At 53.2% G+C, this 23,970-nt stretch overlaps 3 protein-coding genes across 4 annotated transcripts in view; 1 reads left to right on the top strand and 2 right to left on the bottom strand.

Annotated features, from left to right (window-relative positions):
- The first annotated feature begins 2,867 nt into the window (after positions 1-2,867).
- Positions 2,868-5,758, top strand: RAB17 (RAB17, member RAS oncogene family). Its single transcript, XM_054636638.2, has 5 exons — positions 2,868-3,012; positions 4,270-4,421; positions 4,658-4,783; positions 4,975-5,068; positions 5,425-5,758. The coding sequence occupies exons 1-5, from the start codon at positions 2,868-2,870 to the stop codon at positions 5,535-5,537; spliced, it is 630 nt and encodes a 209-aa protein (XP_054492613.1). The 3' UTR covers positions 5,538-5,758.
- An 822-nt stretch (positions 5,759-6,580) lies between these two features.
- On the bottom strand, positions 6,581-7,994 carry PRLH (prolactin releasing hormone). Its single transcript, XM_054636019.2, has 3 exons — positions 7,931-7,994; positions 6,968-7,163; positions 6,581-6,738 (listed from the first exon to the last, which is right to left on the bottom strand). Exons 2-3 carry the CDS (start codon positions 7,092-7,094, stop codon positions 6,581-6,583), a joined length of 285 nt encoding a protein of 94 aa, XP_054491994.2. The 5' UTR covers positions 7,095-7,163; positions 7,931-7,994.
- A 1,708-nt stretch (positions 7,995-9,702) lies between these two features.
- Positions 9,703-23,970, bottom strand: part of MLPH (melanophilin) — a 28,569-nt gene continuing 14,301 nt past the window's right edge. The window contains exons 9-17 of one of the 2 annotated variants that reach the window (XM_054636294.2): positions 21,984-22,067; positions 20,041-20,232; positions 16,588-16,773; positions 14,235-14,390; positions 14,032-14,127; positions 13,788-13,853; positions 13,590-13,647; positions 11,985-12,082; positions 9,703-11,688 (exon numbers count right to left, since the gene is read on the bottom strand). In XM_054636294.2, the coding sequence (XP_054492269.2) occupies positions 11,662-11,688; positions 11,985-12,082; positions 13,590-13,647; positions 13,788-13,853; positions 14,032-14,127; positions 14,235-14,390; positions 16,588-16,773; positions 20,041-20,232; positions 21,984-22,067 (963 nt within the window). In that variant the 3' untranslated portion in view covers positions 9,703-11,661. The remainder of the gene's footprint in view (positions 11,689-11,984; positions 12,083-13,589; positions 13,648-13,787; positions 13,854-14,031; positions 14,128-14,234; positions 14,391-16,587; positions 16,774-20,040; positions 20,233-21,983; positions 22,068-23,970) is intronic. The other variant, XM_054636295.2, reaches the window with a different exon arrangement.

Here is a 23,970-nt window from a genome sequence, read left to right as displayed (position 1 = left end):
AGTTAAACACTGCAGACTTACACAGTTAACTGTTGAAGTCCTGTAATTTTTCTGAGGTGTTTAGTAATTTTGTTCTGGTTCACCCTTGCACCCCTTTGCAAAAACTCAGCAAATGACTTTAATAGTATTAGGACCTAGATTACCTAGACCTCATTACTATTTGTAATGAGTTAGACATCATTACACTTAAACAACACTAATTTCCCAGGAAGCTAAACAGGGTTTTAAATAAGACTTCTCAGTGACTCCATCCCCAAAGGCGTGCCTGACTTTTCTTTTATTACTGCTTTCCTTTGGAAATAAAAGGGCTTATCCCCTGACAACAAATACACCAGGATCCCTCCAGCCCAGGTTAAAGATGCTGAACACAATTTCCTGGGTGCAGCAATGTTTAATCCTCTGCTAGGAAGTGAGAAGTGATTGGTGTTGTGGCTGTTTGGGAACTCACCTTCAGGACAAGTGTAGGATCCAGCAATCCTGCCCCTAACATCTGTGCTAGACACAGCTGCCACAAAATATCAAGCTGTACCTGGAGACTAAATCCACCAGCAGGGTTTTACAGCTGATTGAAGAGAAATTGGTTTGTTTTCTCTGACTACACTGGATCTGAGCAGGTTCAGCTTTCCTGCCCCTCAGTGTGGCCTCTTGGCACAAGGAGAGGACCTGCACCACCTCAGCTGCTGCTCCCCAAATTGATGACTGTGGATATCTGGATGCTTTCCCCACAGTCCCTCATCCAGGAAGTGCAGGATTTACTCTGTACTCTCATTTTCCAACAAAAAAAAAGAGGACAAAGCCCCCACCATTTCCCCCTAAATCCTGTTTTCCATTGAATCAGAACAAAGCCGCTTGTTTTGCTTCCTTCAGGTGGGAAGGGAGCCTCACCCTCTGCCTCCTAACATGGGAAAAAAATTACTTCAAGTGAGCTTTGGCAAAACTCATGGCAGTAAATCTCTGGTGGGTTTTGTTCCAGCATCAACCCATCTTTCTAATGTTGAAGAGAGAGCAGCAGAGGGAAATGATGAGAAACTGTGTTTAATACAGACAGCCTTGGGTAGTTTTCAAGCATCTTCCTGTTTCCTTAGAGAGTTTTATGGCTTACCACTGACAATAACTGCCCAGGATGGATGGCAGTCTTGTTTCCAGCCTACAGAGAGGCAAATGTATGTAATCAATACCCTAAGGAGCACAATCATGCTGTGCCACAGGGCTTATCTTCTTCCTGCTTGAAAAATATGACTAACTAGCTGTTCTGCACAAACTAAAATCCTGCTCTTCATCACAGGGCTGCATGAGCTGGGGGAGATGATGTTACTTGTGTTTTTTAAGGGGATTAAAAGCCTGTCTCACCCAGCAGAAAAAACTGCTTGGATCCAAAGACACAGACCTGGGTTCAGCCAAGGAATGCTCTTAATGACAAGCCTTAATGAAGAATGAAAGGTCTGGAGCCTGCCAGATTGCACAGGGAGGACAGGCAAAATAAAGGAGCCACGTGGGATGAGCAGCTCACAGAAACAAGGGGCTTTTGTCAGGGAGGCAACTGCGGGGATCAGGGAGCTGCAGGGAGGGAACTGCAGGGAGGGAATTGCAGGGAGCAGGGAGCAGCAGGGAGCTGCAGGGAGGGAATTGTAGAGAGCAGGGAGCTGCAGGGAGCTGCAGGGAACTGCAGGGAACTGCAGGGAGGGAATTGCAGGGAGCAGGGAGCTGCAGGGAGCTGCAGGGAGGGAATTGCAGGGAGGGAATTGTAGGGAGCTGCAGGGAGCTGCAGGGAGGGAATTGCAGGGAGCAGGGAGCTGCAGGAAGGGAACTGCAGGAGCTGCACAGCTGCTGCTGCTGTAGGTGTCTTTGTAAAGGCACTTCTTGCTTCCACAGCCAAATCTCTGAGGCTCAGGTAGAAATTGCACCAATTCTTCATCATAGATCTTGCAGATCCCTGCTGTCTGCCCCCCCCAGGGCTTTATTCCACGTGGAGGGAATGCCCCCACTCCGGCAGAGCTCAGCCTGGCATCCTGCTCAGCCCAGCACCCCGGGAACTTCCCTCTCTCCTTTCTAAGTGTCCACATGAGCTGAGTGTTTCTGGAGGAGGAGCTCTGTGAGGAGGAACCAGGGCAAAGCAGGGCAAAGTGTGCTTTGCTGCCCTGCACTGGCACTTCCCACCCAGCAGTGGCACTTCCCTGGCCCAGGGCTGGGAGGAGGGGACACCCGTGTCCCCCAGGAGGGCTCCCACCGACCAAGGCTCTGCAGCAGCTCTCCTCCACTCAGGTTTGAGGCAATCCCCCTTTCCTGCCATCCCTGGGCACTGCAGGGCGGTCTGTCACACTCTGGGGTGACATGGGGGTGGCACTCCAGGGGTTTGGTTTGGCTGCGGGTCTTTAGCCGGGGTGCAGGGGCATTTGCCACCTGCTTTGTGCGCAGGGCTGCTCGCTCCTGAGGCTCTCCTGATGTAACTCCTAAGCAGGATCATAAATGTGGGACATCAGCCTAAGCTCTTCAGCAGGACTCCGGGGAAGGAGGTGTCCTGGAGAGCAAGGCACAGCCAGAAGGGATTTCCCTGTGCCGGGAAATCCCTCCAGCTCCTCCCTGTTAGAGGAGATGCACCAATCTCCTTGCCTACACCCTAGGAGGCTTCTGGCATCAGGTTTCTTCCCAAACATCTCCACCTTCTGGCCGTAGCTGACAGTGGCAGATGCTTTGATGCATTAAATGTGCAGTTTATTATATTAATGGCTTTGATTTTATTCCAGCGTGTTTCGGAGTTAATCCCACCTGCCCAGCTGCCAGCCAGGAGCTGCTGCAGGAGGCTCAGCCGATCCTGGGATCACTCACTGGCAGGTGACCCTCGAGCAGAGCTGGTGTCCTTGCAGGACATGGCACAGGCAGTGACACCAGAGGGGCCCCGTCCCTCCCACATGTACAAGGTGGTGATGCTGGGCAGCATGTCCGTGGGCAAGTCCAGCCTGGCCTACAGATACGTGAAGAACGACTTCAGGGAGCTGCTGCCCACCGTGGGATGTGAGTGAGTGGCTCCATGGCTCTGGACAAGAGACCAGGCCTGGTGCACTTCCCTGCAGAGGGGTGGGAGGCAGGAGAGCTGCTTGCTCCATCTTGCAGTAGCACAGACCCACTTTGGTGCAGATTTGCCCCAAAGCCAGATCCTCCCCTCTGGTGGTGTTCCCAGGAGTCCCAGGACAAGGGGAGAGATGAGAATCTTGACTCCATGTTTCAGAAGGCTGATTTATTATTTTATGATAGATATTATATTAAAAGAAAATTATATACTAAAACTATACTAAAAGAATAGAAGAAGGGATTTCATCAGAAGGCTAGCAAGGAATGAAGTGGAATGATAACAAAAGCTCCTGACTCTCAGACAGTCCAACCCAGCTGACTGTGATTGGCCATTAATTAAAAACAACCACATAAGACCAATCCCAGATGCACCTGTTGCATTCCACAGCAGCAGATAACCATTGTGTACATTTTATTCCTGAGGCCTCTCAGCTTCTCAGGAGAAAAAATCCTGGCAAAGGGATTTTTTGGAAAATATCATGGCTACCTACACTCCCCCTTCGCATCTCTGCATTTCCAGGCCACACAAGCAAAGCCACATCCACATCACACAGGTCTGGCTTTGTGCTGCTGCTTAGAGGCAGGTGAGCAGCAGAATGATGAGTAAACTGTGCAGCCCATGTGCTCTTTGCACGCTGTGCTGCCTTCCCAGCTATTCAGGCACCCCAGGAGGGTCTCTTAGAAAGGTTTGCATTGAAGATCACCTGGTTTCAATTCCTACAGCACCTAGACATTATATATATTCATTTTACCAGCTGCACCTGGGTTTTGCCTTCAGCAGGCACAGCAGGTACAGAGGCTGTGATCCCACCTGCAGCTGGTGGAGCAGAGCAAAGTGGAGCTTCTCCTCTTGTCCCTCTGCTCGTGGACCAGCCATCTGCTCCCTGAGGGAAAGGATGGAAGCTCTCCTCCAGTGGGAACCCTTTCTGTGGATATTCCCATTCACAGCTCTGACCCACCAGCAAGGTGGAGCTGTCTCTATCTGGGGGCATTCTGCAAAGCTCAGAATTACCCAACATCAAACCTGGGTCATCCACCCAAATCTGCTGCCAGGAAGGGCCACCTCAGCCCAGTGCCAGTGGTCACAAGGAGTCCCCCCTGGATTCTGTGCATTAGAACATCATTAACACCCTCAGGGCAGGGGATCTGAGCTCCCTGATCCTGCTCCAAGTGAACACACCCCCTGGATCTTGCCTGCAGGCTCCTTCTTCACACAGATCCTGGAGCTGGACGAGGCCACTGTCAAGTTTGAGATCTGGGACACGGCGGGGCAGGAGAAGTACCAGAGTGTCTGTCACCTCTACTACAGGGATGCCCACGCTGCCCTCCTCGTTTATGACATTGCCAACAAGGTAAGGCCCCTGGCAGGACCCTGCCACCACCCAGGGGTGGTTCCTGCTGCCATGAATCCCATCCAAAGGGTGATTTATGCCTCAATGTGTTTGAGGGCTGGTGACCTGTTTCCCTGAGAGGGGCAGTCAGAACCTCCCCACCCTCACTGGTTTGGTGCCACTTAGCTGGCTTGGTGTGAGACAAAGGGATTAAATCAAAACCTGATCACTGGGTGGCTCTGTCTCCATCTCTCCAGCAAACATTCAGCAGAGCAAAGCTGTGGCTGGAGGAGCTGGAGAAGAAATTCCTGCCTGATGAAATCGTGGTTGCTCTGGTGGGGAACAAGACAGACCTTGCTGCTGAGAGAGAGGTCACCACTGAGGTGAGTGCCTGGGCTTCCCTCATCACCCCTCACAGAAAGCACTGGGATACATCCAGGGAAAATTTCCAAAGAAGTCCAAGCATTTAAGAGGTTTTCAGACACCTCTGAAGTGCCTGTACATGAAATCCACCATAAAACTGAACAAGCAGCCCCAGAGGGGGCAGGGGAATAACTCTGCTCATTTCTCTCAGGAGGGGGAAGAATTTGCACGAACAAAAGGCCTCCTGTTCATGGAGACGTCTGCAAAATCCAACCACCAGGTGAATGATGTCTTCATGGCCGTAGGTGAGTTATGGGATGGCTCTAGGTAAGAGCAGAGGCAGGTGAACCATGAAAGACTCAGCCCCTTCATTGCTCCTACTTGTCACTGAGATGTTCCTCCCAGCCAGTCAGCCCTTAAGGCAGAAGGATGGACAGATCCATCCAGAGATATCCCAGTGTCAAGGGAGGGTTTTCAGGCTTTCTCCCAGAGCCACAATATTATTTTGCATTGGTATCCAATCTGTGAGTGCAATGCTGTCCCCAGCTCAGCTGTTCAGGAACTGCAGGATGGAGCCCTGGGGTGGGACACGGGGTGGCCATGGCACCCCAGCCTCTGGCAGGAGAAAAGAGCCCCCTTTTTGCCTTGTGTTTCCTCCTAGTCCAAGAGCTCCTGAGGAGGGAGAAAGAGAAGGCACCCAGGCCATCCCCACGTGGGAGCTCCACCGTGGACCTGAGGGGAAGTGGGACAAGGAAAAGGTGCTGCAGGAGCTGAGGATGTGACACTGTGCACCCAGCAGGGATGGAGCCCACCTCCATAGGGGCAGTGGCAGAGCTCAGAGCTCTGGGACAGCTCAGAGGAGGGCTCAGAGCTGCAGGGACAGCTCAGCCTGACCACCCTCCCTCTGAAATCCCACCCAGAGCCCATCCTGGCCTGGTACAAGGGGCCTCTTCAGACCCTTAGCTCCATCCTTATCCAGGAGATAAAGCACAGGGGTTTCCTCCACCCATCTCCCATTTCCAGATAAAAGCACAACCTGCCAGGAACACTGCCACCAAGCCTGACTGGTGACATCCCTCCACCCCCAGCTGTCACCTCCTCCATCTGCCTTTCCCTCTGAGAAGGGAGGGTTTAATTTCCCAAAGCAAAGATCCCGGTGGTTTTACACCCAGGCTGCAAGTAAAGAGAATATTGCCCTAAAGGTGTGTATTTTTCCCCTCCCTGCCCTGCATGTCAGCCTGTGGGGAACCACAGGAAGCCTGGGGGTGGCAGGGACCAGAGCCACTACTCTCCTCACCCCACCCACCCCATTACAGGGGTCACAGCCCATCCTTGGGGGCACTGAGCCACAATGGGGCCAAAGTCAATGTGTGGTGTCACAGTGCCCTGTGCCTTGCTGGGCCTCCCCTTTACACTGTGGGAGCTGCCCTTGGCTGGAAGAGGAGAAAAAGCCACCTGTGCTCTCTCCAGAGGCAGCAGCACTCACCCTGCCTGCAGGGCAGAGGAGTGGACACAGCATCACAATCCTCCCCAGGCGTTTCTGGGGGGCTGTTTCTGTCCCCAGCTCATGGAAATGAGGGTGTCGGGGGCACCCCTGGGAGCTGGCATGCCCAGGGGATACCCTGGGAAAGGGGAGCCTCTGTGATTATTTTTGGGGTGTTTCTTGCGGCGTGAGGGGATAAACATGAGAGGGAAAGGCTGTCACACCAGCAGGGCAGGCAGCAACCCACGGTGACCACGCAGATTCGGGGGGAGGTTTGGAACAGAGAGGCTGGCACGCAGGGCTGAGAGAGAAGGGATTTTATTGCCAGCCCGGTTCAGGGGCTCAGTTCCAGCCGGGGCGGGCGGGGAGCGGCGCAGCCCCGCTGAACGGCCCCGCCGGAGCGGCCACCCCCGCCCAGCGCCCGCCGCCGCCCGAAGCGCCCCACGGGCCGGATCCCGCGGCCCGTGTACCACGAGGGGTCGATGTCCGGGTCTGCGGGAAAAGCCGAGAGCCCGTCAGGGGGCTGGATGGAGGGGAAGGGGCATCGCGCCCACCGGTGAGGGGATGGGAGCACCGGGGGAGCAGGGAAGGGGGATGAGGAGCATAAAAGCTGTTGCAATTCTCTCTCAAAGCAGCTCCTGCACAGTGGCAGCAGCTCCTCACCCCCCAAATGGAGCTGAGCCGGGGGATGCAGAGGAGGGTGGCGGGATGAGTCCCTTACTCGTGTTCTCCTTACTCCTGATTTCCATGGAGCGCTCCAGGACGCGGCCGTGCGTGGCGGGCAGGCTCAGGCAGAGCAGCAGCAGCCACAGGAGGCAGGCGACCCCCAGCTTCATGCCCAGCTTCATCCCCAGCACTTTGGGCCGCTGTGACCGGGCTGTGAAGTCTCCTGAGCCCTGCTGAAGGCTCCGATGTCACTGCAGGAGAGAAGGGATTGGCTGTGGATCTGTGTCCCCGGGCCAGCAGCAAAGGGCTTGGGGACAGCATCGGAACAAACCCAGGGGTTTGCTGGAGCTGACACCTCTGGGGAAAATATCACCTCCAAACATGAGCTGCACAAACCTCATGGTCATTGAAATAGGCTTTGATAGTAACCTAGTGCCTTAAGTCAGGCCTGATCTTCTCAGGGACCCCCAATAAACCCAGAGCCCAAGGGATGGAGACCACCACCAAAATATAGGGCTGGCTGCAGAGCCATGGATGGATGGATGGATGGATGGATGGATGGATGGATGGATGGATGGATGGATGGATGGTGACCACCTCTGCCCCCTTGGCACCCACCCCTGCCCGCGGCTGCTGAAGTGACAGCCTGGGGACACCCTGTGCCACACTTGGGGGCTCTGAGCAGGGCGGGCTGGGTGAGGGGCTGGGTCTCTGCAGCTGCCCAAACCAGGGAGCAGGGCAGGGGAGCTAAGAGGAGGAGCCGGGCGAGGCAGGACACGGCGGGGCCGCTCCATTTCCAGCCGCTTTTGCAAGGAAAAGTTCTCAGCGCGCTGAGCAGGACGCACCCCGCTCTCCCGGCAGCTCAGGTGTGCTGCGACCACCAACTTTTGGACCTCCCCATCCCCACCAGCCGGCTGGACAGACGCGAGGACAGACACACGGAGAGGCAAAGCAGGCTCGGGCGTTACCGAGAGCATCACGGCAGGCAGAGGAAAGCGTCGCTGCCGCTCGCACTTACCGGGCGGGGCGAGCAGGGGCGTCCGCTCCGTCCCGCTGAGCCTGGGCCGGCGCTGTGAGCCGGGGTCCCCCCGCTCGCTGCTTTTATGGCCGGGCTCCTGCTGATGTCAGAGGCGAGCCCCGAGCCGGGGCATCTCCCCTCCCTCCCTCCCCGCTGTCCCCTCTCATCGAATCAGCACCGGGATGCGGGTGAGTCAGAAGGGAGCAGCGTTTTATCCGGCTGAGGGAGGTGGTTTGGGGATATGTTAATACCCGTCCTCCACGCGGGGTTATTTGGGATGAGGGGAAGTTTTCTCCTGCCGGGGTCGGTGTGTGCTGCTGCCCCGAACGCTGTGACTCCAGCGCAGGATTCACACCGGTACCACAACCCTTCCCCTCCACCCCCCCAAAAACCCTGCTTGAGGGAGAGCAGAACACTCGGTACAGAGTCCAGGGGAAGGCGATGTGCCGGGGCACACGGGCTGGCAGGAACGGGCTTGTTCCCCAAATCCCCACCTTCCCTGCCCCCCACTCCCATTTCAAATGGATTTTAAAGATTCCTGGTGTTTATTCTGCTGGATGTGACACTGGAGGAGCCAGCATGAGGGTGTGTCCAAGCAGACAGAATGGGACATCCCAAAACAGGGACATCTCTGCACTGGCAGGACTGTGCAGCAGGGTGTGGGCAGGGGGAGGGCTCTGTCATCCCACCCATGTGGGACAGAGCTCCAAATCAGGCACTGCCAGCTCCCCTGCCTGAGCACAGCCCCTGCTGGGGACAGCTGGGACACAAGGCACTTCCACAGATGTGCAGCAAAGCAGGGAAAAGGCTGGAGAGAGGAGAACCTGCCCCAGCCTGGGCTCCAGCCGGGACAATCCCCCCCCCTGGGCTCAGCAGGCCTCTCCACCCCAGGGCTGCTGCTGATATTCAGTACAGGTTTAAAGATTTAATACAGGTTTTAAAGCAATCCCTTGATGCTGTGGGCTTGTGTTTCTTGTGGCTTCAGCTGCCAGGCTGGGCTCAGGGTTTCCATGCAAGTTGGAGCAGTGCCTTTATTTCAGGCTCAGCCCCTCCTCAGCACCAGCCTGGGCATCCCCTTTACCCACCCAGTGGCTCCATCACTGGGCACCACTGACCCCCATCATCACACCTGTGGCCCTGTGGCAGTGTCTGGCCACTCATGTGGCCATCCTGATGTGCACCATCTGCCCCACTTAGCTTCAGTGCTGCTGGTCCAGCTCCTGCCTGCTCCACCTGGCCAGCTTTGAAGCAAGGAGTGCACAGGATGGGTAAAGAAAGGGATGGAGCTGCTGGAGCAGGTCCAGAAGAGGCCATGGAGATGCTCTGAGGGCTGGAGCTGGGCTGGGAGAGCTGGGAGTGCTCACCTGGAGCAGAGAAAGCTCTGGGGAGACCTTAGAGCCCTTCTAGTACCTAAAGGGGCTCCAGGAGAACTGGAGAGGGACTTGGGACAAGGGATGAAGGGATAGGACACAGGGAATGGCTCCCACTGCCAGAGGACAGGGATGGATGGGATATTGGGAATTAGGAATTGTTCCCTGGCAGGGTGGAAAGGCCCTCAGAAAATTGTGGCTGCCCCTGGATCCCTGGAAGTGTTCAAGGCCAGGCTGGACAGAGCTTGGAGCAACCTGGAAGGCATCCCTGGCTTTGGCAGGGGGTGTGAGGAGATGGATTTTGAGGTCCCTTCCAAGCCCACCCATTCTGGGATTCCATGGGAAGGGAAAGGAGCCTTTGCTGGAGTGCCCTGAAAAAACAGACACTGGGAGATGGGTGGGTGGTTCTGGACACAGAATTGGCTTTATTGCATGATTTAGTGAACATTTATCATCATCTCTACACAGGCAAACGGGTCAGGAAACCAGCAAAGAACAAGGTGGGTGGCTGCTGAATGATGCCTTGGTGGGCTCTGCTGAGGTTCCCTGTTGGGGATTCCTGCACAGGGTCAGGTGTGGAAGGACTGGAGCCATGGCTGGAACCAGACAAGCAGGAGATGGGCTGGGGTGAAGGCTGAGCCCTGATGCTACAAGGGTGGGTGCAAACCCTTTGGATGGTCTTGGTGGAGCTCCCTTTTTCCAGCCCAGGAGCTGCCATCCCAGCACAGCACAGGCTGGATCCAGTGAAGCTGCAGTGCCCGGGAGGTTCTGCCACAGCAGAGGTTTGCACTTACCCTGTTGAGCTTCAGGCCACAAGGATTTAATTTGAAATTAAGAAACTGGATTTGTTTCCAGCTGGGAAGCCCAGACTATGGACTTAGAATACTCTCTGGGGTGACCACAGGAGCAATTCCCAGGCAGTTAGCAGCCTCTACTGTTAGCAAAGCCAAACAAATGTGTTACTTGCATGAGAACTCACCCTACTGCTCCTAATTGAAGTGGTTTTAGCTCAGATGCTCAGGAATTGCCTAAAATGATCCAGCCTGGGTGGCCATGGAGGGGAAACTCAGCATTGGTCTGATGTCCCTGCTCCAGCTGTCAGTGATCCTCCCCACTTTGCCCACTGGGGAGGGAGGGAGGGAAGGAGGGAGGAGAGGAGGGGCTGTACAGGACAGGGACAGAACAAAAAATCCTCTTCCAAAGTGACCTGCAAGAGAAAGGAACCCTCTGCCCATCCTGCTGCTCTGCTCATGGGAATGGGGCTGGTACTGATCCACTGGGATCAGTGCAGAGTTGAATACTGGAGGAAAACAAACGTCCTGGGGGAGCTGGGGGAGGCTGACACCAGGGGCTGCTGCAGCCCCCAAAGGGCATCACAGCCCTGCCAAAGGATGGGGTGGCCCTAAGAGGCTCCACAATCCCATCACCAGGGACAGGGGACATGCTCATCCACCCAAGTGCACCTTGGCAGGGGCTGATCCCTCTGTGGAGCATGCTGGGGCTGATCCCTCTGCATGCTGGGGCTCTGTATCTTGCTGATACATGGAGCAGAGATGTCTTCAAGAGCTGGAAAAACAAACCAATATCCCCCAACAAACCCTCCAGCCTTTCCTCCCACTTTTCTTGCCACTGCTTCCCTCAGCCTCACCTCACTCCCATCCTCTGATGACCACAGCTGCTCAGGCATGGTGGCAGAAGCCTCAGTGGGTGTTTGCATGGTTTGGGGCAAAGAGCAAGTGCTCACTGGGAGGGGACCAGCACTGCTCTCATCCTGCTTTGCTGCTCAGGGCAGGGAAACAAAGCTCCACAGGACATGGTAGGGAATGGGACCAGCATCAGGATGTGAATCCCAGCACTGGGATCCCTGGATCCCTCTGCTACCTGGGGTACCCCAAGGGCATTCCACACTCACTGTCAGCTCCTGTCCCTGCTCACAGCAGCCTGGAGAGAGCAGGGACAGGCACTGACAGCTTCTGCCAAGGGAGGGCTGTGTCCCTGCCCTGTCCCTGTGCTGGATGTCCCTGCCCTGTCCCTGTGCTGGATGTCACACTGACACCCAGCTGCCCCCAAGGAGGTCACTCCTGCTCTGCCCCTCTCTGGTGCCCTTGGCTGGCCCAGTACCAAAGAGCTGCCCCAACCCAAGGTCCCATTCCAGCATCCTCCCATGAGAACCCCTGGCCACGTGTCTGCACCCCAGCGCTTTGCTCCTCCTCCCATGGCCTCTGGCTTCCTTTCTGTCCAGGGTTTCAGGGAGAGAGGGGCTCAGGAGAAGGAATAGTTGCAGGGAAGGCTGTGAGAGGCTTGGCTTTGCTGAGGTTTCGTATCCTCACTGGAATGCGGCAGCAGGGAGGTCTCCTCTCCTCAGGACAGATGGGTCATCACAGGCTTCTGCAGGGCACAAGAAGGAGAAACCTCAGTGTCCACACCACCCTGAGCCAACCCAGCATCCCCTTGTCCCTTTCTAGGAGTGAGTCCCTGTCCCACCCCACAGACCACACGGGAATTAGAGATGTTCATCCTCTCTGGGGCTGTGACATCCCCGACCTCGGGGGGGTGCCCGGGCGTTCCTGCCCTCACCAGGCAGCAGGGAGGGAGCTGAGGGCTCCATCAGCTCCAGGAGAACCTGGGGGAGGACAGTCCCAGGGGAGGCCAGGCCAGCAGCCCTGCCCTGGGCTGGTCCATACCGCGAAGAGCCGCTCCACCCTCCTGTTCTTGCCGTTGGGGTTCCTCTGCGTCAGCGAGCCGCGGTACGCGGAATTGCGGTCAAAGGAGTCGTCAAAACCTGCAGGGAGGCAGGAGAGGTGGCCAGCAGCTCCTCACCCTCCTCACCAGAGCTTTCAGCCACCACCAAGTCACTTGGGATGGACTGATGCCCCTCTGGCTGCGGGTTTGGATGTATCCCGGCGCTCCCCTCTCTGGGATGGGAGAGCTTTGGTAAGGAGGAGACAGAGCTGCTGCTGCTGCTCAGCTCTGCAGAGCTCTGTGTGAGCTGGGCCAGCCTGGGTCAGCCCTTCCACACTCTGCTCTGGTGATGCAACAAAAAGCCAGCCTGGGAGAAGCTCTCAGCTCTCCCTGCCCCAGCCTTGAGATTCTCTTGGCCCGTTAATTCATCTCCTCTCCTCTTCATCTCTTGAGAATCTCTTAGCCCATCAATTCATCTCCTCTTCCCTGCCACCAGCTGCACCTTTTCAGGCCCAGCTTTGCAAGTTCCTGCCCTGCCAGGCAAGCAGTCAGGAGACCAAATCCCCCCCTGGCCCAGCCCAGGCACAGGTTTAGGCTTGCCTGGTGACATCTTTGCCCATTGCACATCCCTCTATCTCCTGGCAGGGCTGCCTTTATCTGCCTGCCCTTTACAGGAAGGAGAGCAGATGACTCCTGAGGAGGATGAGGACAAGGGACCTTTCCACGTACCAGCACTGGGAACAGCACTGTTAATTGTCTGTGTGAATGGGGGAAATGCTGCTCCACCTCTGCAATAAATGATCCTTCCCCCCTTCCCTCCCTTCATCTTCCATTATCTGGAAGGAGAGGCACTCTTTCTGCCTTTAAGCTTGTGAGGAGAGATAAGAGAGAAATAGAAAAGTCATTTCCTAACGGATCTTGCTGATGTTGGTCAGAATGAAGCATTTCCAGTGACTATCCCCCCACCACACCAGCTGCTGGGCCAAGTTTCAGGTCACCATCTACTCTGAAGCTCTCCCAAGCTGCTCTTTGACCAGAGCTGGCCCCTGGAGGGCTTCTTGCCCCCAGCAGTGGCAGAGCCAGGTGGGCAGCAGGGCCAAGATTCACAGAGTCATGGAATGGTTTGGGTTGAAAGGAACTGAAATCCACTCTTGTTCCACCCCCTGCCATGGGCAGGGACACCTTCCACTGTCCCAGGTTGCTCCAAGCCCCATCCAGCCTGGCCTGGAGCACTTTCAGGGGTGGGCCATGCCATCCAGGGAAGGATACCTTCCCCAAGGTGGCCAAGCAAGGGAGAAATTGCTGTCAGAAGAGAGGATGGGCTGAGCTGAGGCTTTGAGACCTAACAGCCCAGGGGATGAAGGCACACAGGTGTGTCCCTGGACCGTGGGGTGGCTGCAGACAATTCCTGGTTCTTGGAGGACTCAGCCATCTCAGCCTGACCTCTGCTCTGCCATCACTGCCCATGAGCACAGGGAAGGGGACTCCACTGCAGACACACAGCAGAGGGAGGATGCAGAGGGGGAGAGAGAGGGGAGCAGCATCCCCAAAGCCCAGCCCAGCTCCCCACAGTGCCCATCTCCCAGGGGCAGGGCCCTGCTCCTTACTGGTGATTTCCAGGGGGCTGTTGAACTTCCTCCTGAACCTCTGCAGCCCGGGCATTGCCTGCAAGAGAAGGGCAGCAGCCTGCTGTGGGGAAGGGAGGGGAGGGCAGAGGTCTCCAGTGAGGCCACTGCTCTCTCTGATGGCAGCCCCCTGGTTGTGCTTAACGCTGTGCCACAGCCTGTGATTAGACACACACTCACTTTAATGTCATCCAGAGACTCCCCAGGGCTGCTGCTGGCAGGAGCAGGAGAATGGAGACAGGCAGCCTGTGGACAGAGGAAGGCAGAGGTGTCTCTGGGGGTGCAGGAGGACCCTCAGAGCACCAGGCAGCACAAGGAGAGCTGGGAATGGCTCAGTGAGCCAGGCAGCCCTTCCCAGCACCCAGGGGCAGCAGCTACAGCTCAGGGGAGCAGGTACATCACAGCCACCAGCCTCCAAGCTCACCTGCACACTTGACTTTGCCTTCTTTGCCTTTTCCACAGACTTCACTGTCAGCCCTGCAGCAGACAGGGCCGCGATTCGGGATTCAATATCTGATATCTTTAGGAGGAGGAGAAAAGGCACACAGATGGTGGTTGGAGGAGCCATCAGTGGCTTTGTTTGCCACCACTGGCTGGGCAAAGCATCTGCCAGGGTCAGGCCCTCACCTCACTCTCTGCCTGCTGCACCCGGGCAGCTGCTGAGGCCACTTTGTCCTCCAGCTCCGACAGCTCCGAGTCAGTGGTGCCGCTGTGCTGAGCCCCTTCCTCCAGCTCCTTCAGGGTCTTCTCAAGCTGGTAGGTCTTTCCAGCAGCCAGGTACACCTGGAATACAGCAAAAGGAAAAAATGCATTGAAGAATTAACCTTCTTGGAGTTCTCCTCTCCTGCTGTGGCTGCAGCCCCAGATGCAGCAGCTCCTGCTGCTCTTTTTTGAATGCCTTCTTGCCTTGCAGCACAGACAGTGCCAGTCAGCTCTGACACAGCTTTTCTTCTCATTTTCTCCCTTCCCTGGGCTTTTGGAGAGCAATTACCAACAGTGTGAAGTGGTGAGAGGCTCAGTGGGAACACAGGAAGGACCAAAACTCAGTGACCTGCTGGAGAAGCAGCAGCCAGCACTTTGTGCTGTGTGCTCAGAGGGAGAGCAGGTACCAGCTGCAAACCAGCTCAGGCTGCTGTGCCCTGTGAGGAGGAGAAAAACTGACTCTCCAAACCTGCTCAGTCTGTTTCAAGGGTGTCTCTGTTGCTGGGAGCAGGGCCAGAGCAGGGTAGCCTTTGCTGCCTAGAGAAGAAGGCTAAAAGGATCTATCCCAATAAAACCTCTGGTTTTACTGCCACTTGTCTCCTCCCAGGTTACTCCAAGGACACAGGTCCAAGCCAGGCAACTCAGGAAGCATTAACACATCAGTATACAATCCCATCAGATGTGGCCACTGTTCTGCTGACTGATCCCAGGATCTCAGCACTGCCATGGCAATTTCTGCTCCTCCAGCCCTCTGAGCTTTCCCTGGGCTGGGCATTGTGCAAAGCTTCCACTGCAAGCACTGAGCTACAGAGCCCATCCACCCAAATCGCAGCACCACACTCCCAGGGATCCCACCCATCCCAGTGCAAATCCTAAAGCCAAGCACCACCCAACCTGAGCCACAGGGATTTGTTGTTGGCCCATCAGGCTCTCCCAGTGCCCTCCCAGGTGGGTGGCATGCCTTGCAGGGGAGAACAGAGTGGCCAGCCAGCTGTGACTCAGCCAGGGTCCCCGAGGGAGTGGCAGCATGACACACATCTCCCAGGGCCACTGTCCACCCAGCCCTGTCCCCAGCTGACAGCAAGCCCCAAGTTCACATCCTTCTCAGCCCTATCCCCTCTTTTGGGAGAGGGGGAGCCCCAAAACCTTCATGCATCCAACCCTGCATTTCCCTGGGATGCTGTATTTGGCCAGAAAGCATCCAGGTGTTGCAGCTGCCTTACTTATAAGCTTTCCCCAGTGAGAGATGAGGCACAGAGTGGCTAAAAAATTTAGTGTCCTAAAACCCTGCTCCCCATTGCAGGGCATTCCCTACAGCAAAACCCGACCACCCAGATGGAGATCCAGCTCTTCTCTGAACTGTTTCTTTGGAGCTTGGTACAGGGCACTGTGGATGCACAACATTTCCACAGGGAATCAGTTCCTATGGGTTTATGGTGGCTGAAAAAGCTGTCAGTGCTCCGGGCTCACACAAACCTTGCAAGGGGATTGGGCTCTGGCTGTGAACTTGTCACCTGCCCCAGCCCCAGGCACAAGCAGCCTTAGGGAAGAGGGGGGTGATGCTCATGAACCCCTTGATGAAACACACACAGTGCTGGGGAGGAGCTGAAGGGAATGGGACACGAGTTTTGCTGGAGCAGGGACTGCTGAGATCCAGCAAAGCCGTGCTACAGCAGGGTGGGGACCACGAACCAAGGGAGGGAAAGACAGAGCACCTTCTTTTGCTGCTGTACCATAAGTCCAGACTTTTTAATCCCTCTGCTGATCATCCTTTCAGTGCTGGCCATCTTTTCAGTGCTGACCTACCCCCTAACAAGAAATTCTGGGGGGGGGGGGGGGGGGTTTCCTTTGCGTTCCCACCCTGTCACAAGTTTTATGGAAAATCCTTTCCTTAGGATTTTTTTCTCCTGAGAAGCTGAGAGGCCTCAGGAACAAAATGTAAACAGTGATTGTCTGCTGCTGTGGAATGCAACAGGTGGGTCTGTGATTGGTCACATGTGGTTGTTTCTAATTAATGGCCAATCACAGTCCAGCTGGGTTGGACTGTCTCAGTCAGTCACAAGCCTTTGTTATCATTCCTATTCTATTCTTAGCCAGCCTTCTGATGAAATCCTTTCTTCTATTCTTTTAGTATAGTTTTAATATAATATATATCATAAAATAATAAATCAGCCTTCTGAAACATGGAGTCAGATCCTCCTCTCTTCCCTGGTCTTGGGACCCCTGCAAACACCACCACACCACCCCTCCTCTGCCCAAAATCTCTGGGGAGCCTTACATTTTCCTCCAGCTCCTGGTACACTTCGGCCACCTCTCTCCCACCTGGCAGGCCTGGAAGGTGCCCTGCAGGGAGGGCCCAGCCCTGGCTGTGTCCATGCACCGACTCCCACACCGCCTCCTCCGTGGCGTTTATGGCTCTCAGCACTTTGGCTGTGATCTCACTCAAAGCCTGAGCCGACGACCTCTGCCAGAGCCAAAGCACAGGGAGGGAGGGAGGGAGGGAAAAAAATATGGATGTTGTGAAAAATGCGTATTTTAGGATTGGCTTTTCGCAAATATCCAAATGAATATTATGTGTGTTGTGTTAGAAAGTTATGCTGTATTAATTCTCTTAAGTAGTGTGTTAAATATAGTTTTAGGTTATAAAAAAATGTTAAAATAGAAACTATGCTATGTAGGATACTTTTTTTTTTTTGTAGAGAAAGGACTTGCACAGAGATAGCAGCCACAGGACACCTGAATCTTTCAGAGAAAGAGAATTTATTGCCCTCTTATCAGAAGAAACAAACTTCTTCCCACCTCAAAGGCGCTGTTAGGATTCAGAGGAAGAAGTTGACAGTGACCAGACAGAATCCTGTGTTTGAATGGAAATTATGCATCATGTATGAATATGCAACAGGTTATTGCTTTTAAGGGTTAATCCTCTGTTAACCTGGGTCCTTTTTTGGGCTTATGTTGCCCCGAAAAAGGTACCCGGACGTCTGTAACTCTTTGTTTCTATTGTCTCATATTGTCCTAATTCAAATTGTCCAAATTATTATTACTCTAATTGTATCACTATTTTTATAACCATTTTATTACTATTAAACTTTTAAAATTTAAAAAAAACAAGTGATTGGCATTCTTCACAATGTTATGTTAATGTGGTGTATAAACCAGCACAAGCCAGGGGGGGAGAGGGGCACCAGAACTCCAGGAGCTGTGGGAAGAGGGAGGAGTGGTGATTAAGGGGCTCCTGAAGGGCTTTCCAGCAGCAGAGCTTTGATCTCAGCCCCTGCTTTCTGCAGGATAGCTGTGACAAGAGAGGTCACCTCCAAAGGGCTGGAGAAGAGGTTATGGAGGGATGTTTCTCTCCCTGGAAGCACCTGAGGGCCACTGGGTTAGGCAGCAGTTAAAATCTAATTGCAGCATATTGCTTTACACCTCAGCGGGCCTGAGCGGGGATGCAAACAACTCCTTGAGTTTGTGGCAAAAGAACAAAAACAGCCTGACACCATAAAATAATTGTATTGCCACACCGGCAGAACTTGGGGCTAATTATGTCCTCTCTTCCCACCCCAAGGAGCACTGATGGCAATAACTGCCCCTAAGTGCTGCCCTTGGCTTGATGAGGTGCTAAACACGGGTAAAAATGGCCCCAAGAAACTCATCACGTCTCTCCCAGCTGATAATTCCCTAGAAACCAAGGAGATGGGGGTGACATATGTGCTGGTTGTGTTTACAGCTGCATGTATTTCCAGGCAAGCTGTCCTGCAGAGAACCAGCTAACTCAGTGCAGATGAGGTTTTTATCATTTTATGGTGCCTTCATGGTACAGCAGAGTTTTTTCACATTTTCCATTAGGTTCGTGTGCTTCCATCACAGTGCTCCCCCAGTCAGAAGATTTCCTCTTGACTGGAGGAGCCTCCTATCAAAAATCTCTCAGAATCACACAAAATCCACACCTGGGTGTGTTGCAAGTGTAAGGAAAGTTGCTGTTAAACATCTTCCATGCTGACAGCCTTTAACCAAGGCTGGTCCAGCTACTGCAGGCATTTCCATCTCAATACTCCTCCCTGCTTCATAGCAGAGCTTGGGGGCACAGAAAGTAGCAAATCTGGAGGATCCAGGCTTCATTTAATAAGAAACCAGAATCTTACACTGATACCACACCAACAGTTCAGGGTTTGAGCCTCTGCCTGCTGCAGATCAGCAGCTCACACAGAAACCTTGGCTTGGTGAGTTACCACTTATCTACAAGTTACCACTTATCTACACTTAATTAGAAATGGTTATTAAGACGATGCAGATTGTTCAGTCTGGGAGAAGTTAAGTCTGGCTGCAGCAACCATCTGAAAGCAGCTCTCAGGAAAAAGGAGGCAGTAAAGGATGCTGTAGGTGAGGATCAGGAAAAAGGAGGCAGTAAAGGATGCTGTGGGTGAGGAGCAGGAAAAAGGAGGCAGTAAAGGATGCTGTGGGTGAGGAGCAGGAAAAAGGAGGCAGTAAAGGATGCTGTGGGTGAGGAGCAGGAAAAAGGAGGCAGTAAAGGATGCTGTGGGTAAGGAAGCTCTGCTGCTCCAGTGGCAGGGAGAGCACAGCAAGGTTTTGTGTGGTGAGGAACAAATGCACATTAAAGGGAGGCTTCATGGCACCATGAAAGTCACCACAGCACCCAAGCTTTGCAGGAGAGGAGAGGGGCAGCGTGGTGCCTGCTTCCTTCCTTTGCCACCATTTTGGAGCAAATGCACACACCCCCTTTCCACAGCCAAGGTAGGAGGGAGGGGATGAGCAAAGCAGCCCTCAGAGACCCAACAGGGAGTGCTGACCTCTCCATCTGTGCTAATATTAATAAGTATATTAATATTGCTATTGCTGCACACCAAACAACTCACCTCCTTCAGTAAGGAAGCCAAAATCAAGTAACAATCAAGATTCATTTTTGAACTGCATTAGCTATAAAACCATGTCAGCACAAGCTCCACCTTTTCCTGCCAGGCAGGAACAGAAGCTTATCCACTCTAGGGGACCCTCCATCACTTAAAAATCCTCATTTAACAATTTCTTGGGGATTGAGAGGATTTGAAATATCTTCATGTAGATGTATTTATTTGCATTTAGATGCATAAATTACTATGTGTTTATCCCTAATGGATTATTTTGGAGCCTCTGCACAACTGGGGACACACTGCTGTGATCTGTCCTCCTGTCCCCATGGGTCACCCACCATAGAGTAGGGACAGGAGGAAGCACAGAGCTGGAAATACAAGAGATGCTGATCTAGCAGAGTGGGGTCAGGGATTTAGGGATTCAGGAGCACTGACAGGTGTGGAAAAGACATTTCAGGCTGCAGCAGGTGCCTGACAAAGGCTGCTGGTACTAAATCATCACCGAGCTCTTCTCCCACCCCAGAGCTCTTCTCCATAGTGACTTCCAGATCCTGGGGCAACTCCTGTAGGTAGATGTGGAGGGTGTGTACCCCTCCATGACAGGCAGGAGCCTGCAAGAACTCTCAGAGGCTTTACTTTTGACTCTTGGCTGAGACTGGGAGAGCCTAAAATGATAAATGTCCAGATCTAACACCCTGGGACTTCCCTCTCCCTTGACATTGTTAAAGCAGACATGGACACAGCCCTGGTGGAGGCGTGGGACAGAAGGAGAGTCACAATTTCATGGTGTAAAACCACAAACCACTGAGAGCAGGAGGAGCCATGGATGCAGCCTGGAATGATGTGGGTGGTAGGGCACAGATTACCTTTCTAACATCCCTGGTCATGGCCTCGCTGGAGGAACTCATCTCTGGTTTCTTTGCTCTCTTCTCCTCTTCACGCTCCTCCTCGTCAGAGGAGACTTCTTTATCGCTGATGTTGCTGGCTAACTCCTCCAGCTTCCTCTTCAACTCCTCCTCCTCAGCATCAGGGTCAGTGTGGGACTCTGGGGCCAGAGACTGGAGGAGCAGAAGAAGGAAAAGGTGTGAGAACCTCCTGTGGTGGACACAGGGCCTGCCTGGGTCCAGACAGGCTCACCAAGCAGAGGAGCTTGAGGAGTGGGACCACAGAGGGGCACAGCAGAGCCCAGAGAGCTGTGCTCCAGCTCCTCACTGAGGAACACAAACCCCTGACCTAAAGAACCTCCACTCCCATTTTCCCCACACACAGAACCTGCTCAGTTTTGTCCATGGAAAATTGCCTTAAAAAGGTGTGCAGAAGGGATTTGGGGCCAAAAATCACCACATTTTCATTAAGAGCTGTGGCATGGCTGGTGGCTCTGAGGGCAGAGATCACAGCAACCCAGAAACAAGGCCCAGCAGGGAGAGGGAAGCAGCCATGGGAATTGTCACTCCCTGAGGTAACTTCTGGAACCTCTGGGTGATCTCATTTGGGATGAGAACCCACACAGCAAATTTCCCTGGAGGATAGGTGGCAAATTGCCACCCACCCCCATTGTTAGGTGCAATTCATGGTAGCTGGAGAAGAATCCTGTTAAACTCCCAGGCACTGGAAGAGATCTCCAGAAGTTCCTGAACTTGCTGACCCCTGCATTAAGATGGGAATACAATTACCTGTGTCATACCTGGTGGGGTTTTGTCTGAGCTGTTTTTTAACAGCCTCCAACAGCAGCATCTGCAGCAGGCAATATTTTTTCCCAGGCAACCTATTCCAGAGCTCTGCTAATCTTTCTGCTGGAAAGTTTTGCTTTGTAATTAACCTCAGCCTGTCCCACAGCTGTTTGGACCCACTGCCTGTGCTCTGATTTGCCCTGGATGTGAGAATAAAGTGTGGGAACCTGACACTGTGAAAACCTCTTACTCCCTTGGTCAGGATTACTGATGGAAACCCTGAATGATTAAAATTGTGGCCGCCCCATTCTGTGAATTTTAGAAAAAAATGGAGAAATTGCATTGTTTCATCCATGCCTGGGGGCTTTGCCTGTAATTATCACCATCCATTCTACTGAGCCATCAGCTGCCACAGTGGTGATGGGTTCACATGAAGGAAAAGAGTGCATAGTCTAAAATTAGAAGCCCAAAAATCAATGTTAAGCGGTCTAAGTATTCACAGATTCTGCACTGTTGCTCAGCTTTAACTTAATTTAGCTGCTTTCTTCCAATTTTGATGGCATAGTAAGATCAGGGCAGCTCAGAAGAGATGCAGAAATGCTCCTTGACTCAGCTCTCACAGTCACAATAACCTGGTGCCTTCCTCACAGGCACACTTGAGTGTCCCATGATTTCAAATGAGCTGTCACAGCTCTGCAGATACAGACATCACCTAACAAAACTCCTGAAATTAACACTTCATGAAGTATCAGCCTGAAACCAAATTTCCCTTGTGCAGAGGGGGCAAGGAAGGCACTGGTTTGCACAGGGTCTAAATGGGCTCAATTTCCTGCTGTTTCTGCCCTGCCATGCAATGTTTTCTAAGGCACTCCATCACCTGGAAGTGGAGAACAGCCTCCAAGGCCAAAACAGGAGTGAACTCAGGCAGCCCAGGTCACTGTGGCACTTGGGGACAGGGTTCAGTGAAGGACTTGGCAGTGGTAGGGGAACGGTTGGGCTCCATGACATCAGAGCTCTCTTCCAACCTAAATATTTCCATGATTTTGTCTCTCCCAGCAGTGCTGGCTGCCTCTGCAGTGGGCAGGGGAAGGGAGCAGCAGAGCCCAGAGCCCATCCCTGCAGGAATCCTGCCTGGTTACCTCGTCAGGGCGCGTCAGGATTTTTTCCTCCAAGCGGTTCAGCACGCGCTCGATTGCGGACATGCGAGTGTTGAGCTCATGGATCTACAGGAAAGGGGAGAGAGACAGGGAGAGGGAAAAGGAGGAGAGAACAGACCAGCCACCACTGCCAGCACAGTGAGGAAACCAGCAGAGGAAAGCAAGCAGCAGGACACTGCCACGGTGGGCAGAGTTAAAGGACATTAAAAAATAACATCTTTTAAGTAATGTCTTTAAAAATGCCCGGGAGCTCCAGGAGGTACAGAGCAATCTCAAATCTGGAAAACTCCAAGCAATCCCAAGCCCCCAGCACAAGGCAATTCCCACCAAAGCATCTGGAGCTGTGATGCAGTGAATGTATAACCCCACCACCAATAAAAGCACCAGCCTGTAATAAAGCCACCCATCTCACCATCGTCCCCATGCTGCCCCAAATTGAAGCAAACATCCATTTTGACTTCCTAGTAACATGTTTTTCAAGCTGTAACCACCCCATCACATGCCTGCCAACACAATGGTGGAGAGGAATCCACCAAAAAAAAAAAAAAAATCAGAGTAGAAAAACCTGAAAGTTTTCCCCACCTCTTTGAAATTTTCTGACTTCTCTGTGCACTGGTTTACCCATATGCTCGCCCCTCTCTTCTCCCTCACTCTTCTGACTAAAAATGGGGCATGGGGAGAAGGGCAGAGAAATTAAAGACAGACAGAACCCTGGAAATCAAAGAGAAGTTACTTCCTGTGCTCAAGAACCAAGACAAACCTTTGTGGTGAGGGTGGATTCGGATTAGACATTAGGAGGGAATTCCTCCCTGTGAGGATGGTGAGGCCCTGGCACAGGGTGCCCAGAGCAGCTGTGGCTGCTTCTGAATCCCTGGAAGTGTCCAAGACCAGGCTGGACAGGGCTTGGAGCACCCTGGGACAGTGGAAGGTGTCTCTGCCCATGGCAGGGGGCTGGAATGAGATATTTTTCAGATCCATTTAAACCAAAACATCTCTATGATCACTGTAAACATTAAAGGAACACTTTTTTTTTTTAAATCCCCTTTAGAAATTGAAGTTTTTCTTTCTTTGAAAAAAAACTAAGTCTCTTTCCTTTGATCCAGACAAATAAAACATAAATGATGATAAATATTGCCTGTTTGGTGACACTACCAGTGCATCACTGCTGTTCTGAGTGGCTTCTGCCCATTCAAAGGGGAGCAAGCAGCAAAAGCAGTAAGCAGAGGTGGCAACAAAGAGATGTGAGGGGCGGGCTTTGTTTTTGTAACAATTTCCATCCTCTCACTCAGTTTTTGTGCTTGCCAGCCTTTGATTAATTAGACCCTCACAACAGCCAGGGATGATTGCATCTGCTTAAGGGAAGATGAATATAAAAACCTGGCCCTGTGGAGAGCAGAGCTGTCATTACCACCCCGAAGTGGAAGCACCTCCAGGCAGCATTAAACCCCCTGGCAGGAAGCACTTCAGCCCATTGCTGAGAGGTTTTTCAGTCCTGTTTGAGGCCTGAGTCTTGCATGGCTCCCAGTGACAATGAGAAGCCTCTGATGATGGTGACAAACCAGGAGTCACCACTGCCCCATCTCCATAAGGAAAGGGTTGGGAGAGATCAGAGCCTGAAGCACAAGCTGCTGTTGATATTGATGGATATCTACCAGCTGAAAAAAGCTTAATTCTCCTTCCCAGTCAAGGCTGGCTTTGATGCACCCCATTAGGGCACATCTCCAGCAGGACTGGGTCACCCTGCACTTCTCCCAGTGTGACAAAGGCTGGCAAAGTGTGCTCTGCACTAAAACATTCAAGGGGAAATAAGCTTAAAGCACAGCTCACAACATCAGGTAGGGGAAACTACCCCTTGCTGCTGAGGAGGGAGGACAGGTTACTCTAACAGAAATTTTTTGTAAAGAGGAGCCAGACAGCACCAAAGCTTTGGGAATGCAGAACCACTGAGCTCCCTTGAGGTGCAGCAGGA

Source organism: Agelaius phoeniceus, chromosome 7 (assembly GCF_051311805.1).
Source record: "Agelaius phoeniceus isolate bAgePho1 chromosome 7, bAgePho1.hap1, whole genome shotgun sequence".
NCBI lineage: Eukaryota > Metazoa > Chordata > Aves > Passeriformes > Icteridae > Agelaius > Agelaius phoeniceus.
This window is presented reverse-complemented; position numbering and strand designations above follow the sequence as displayed.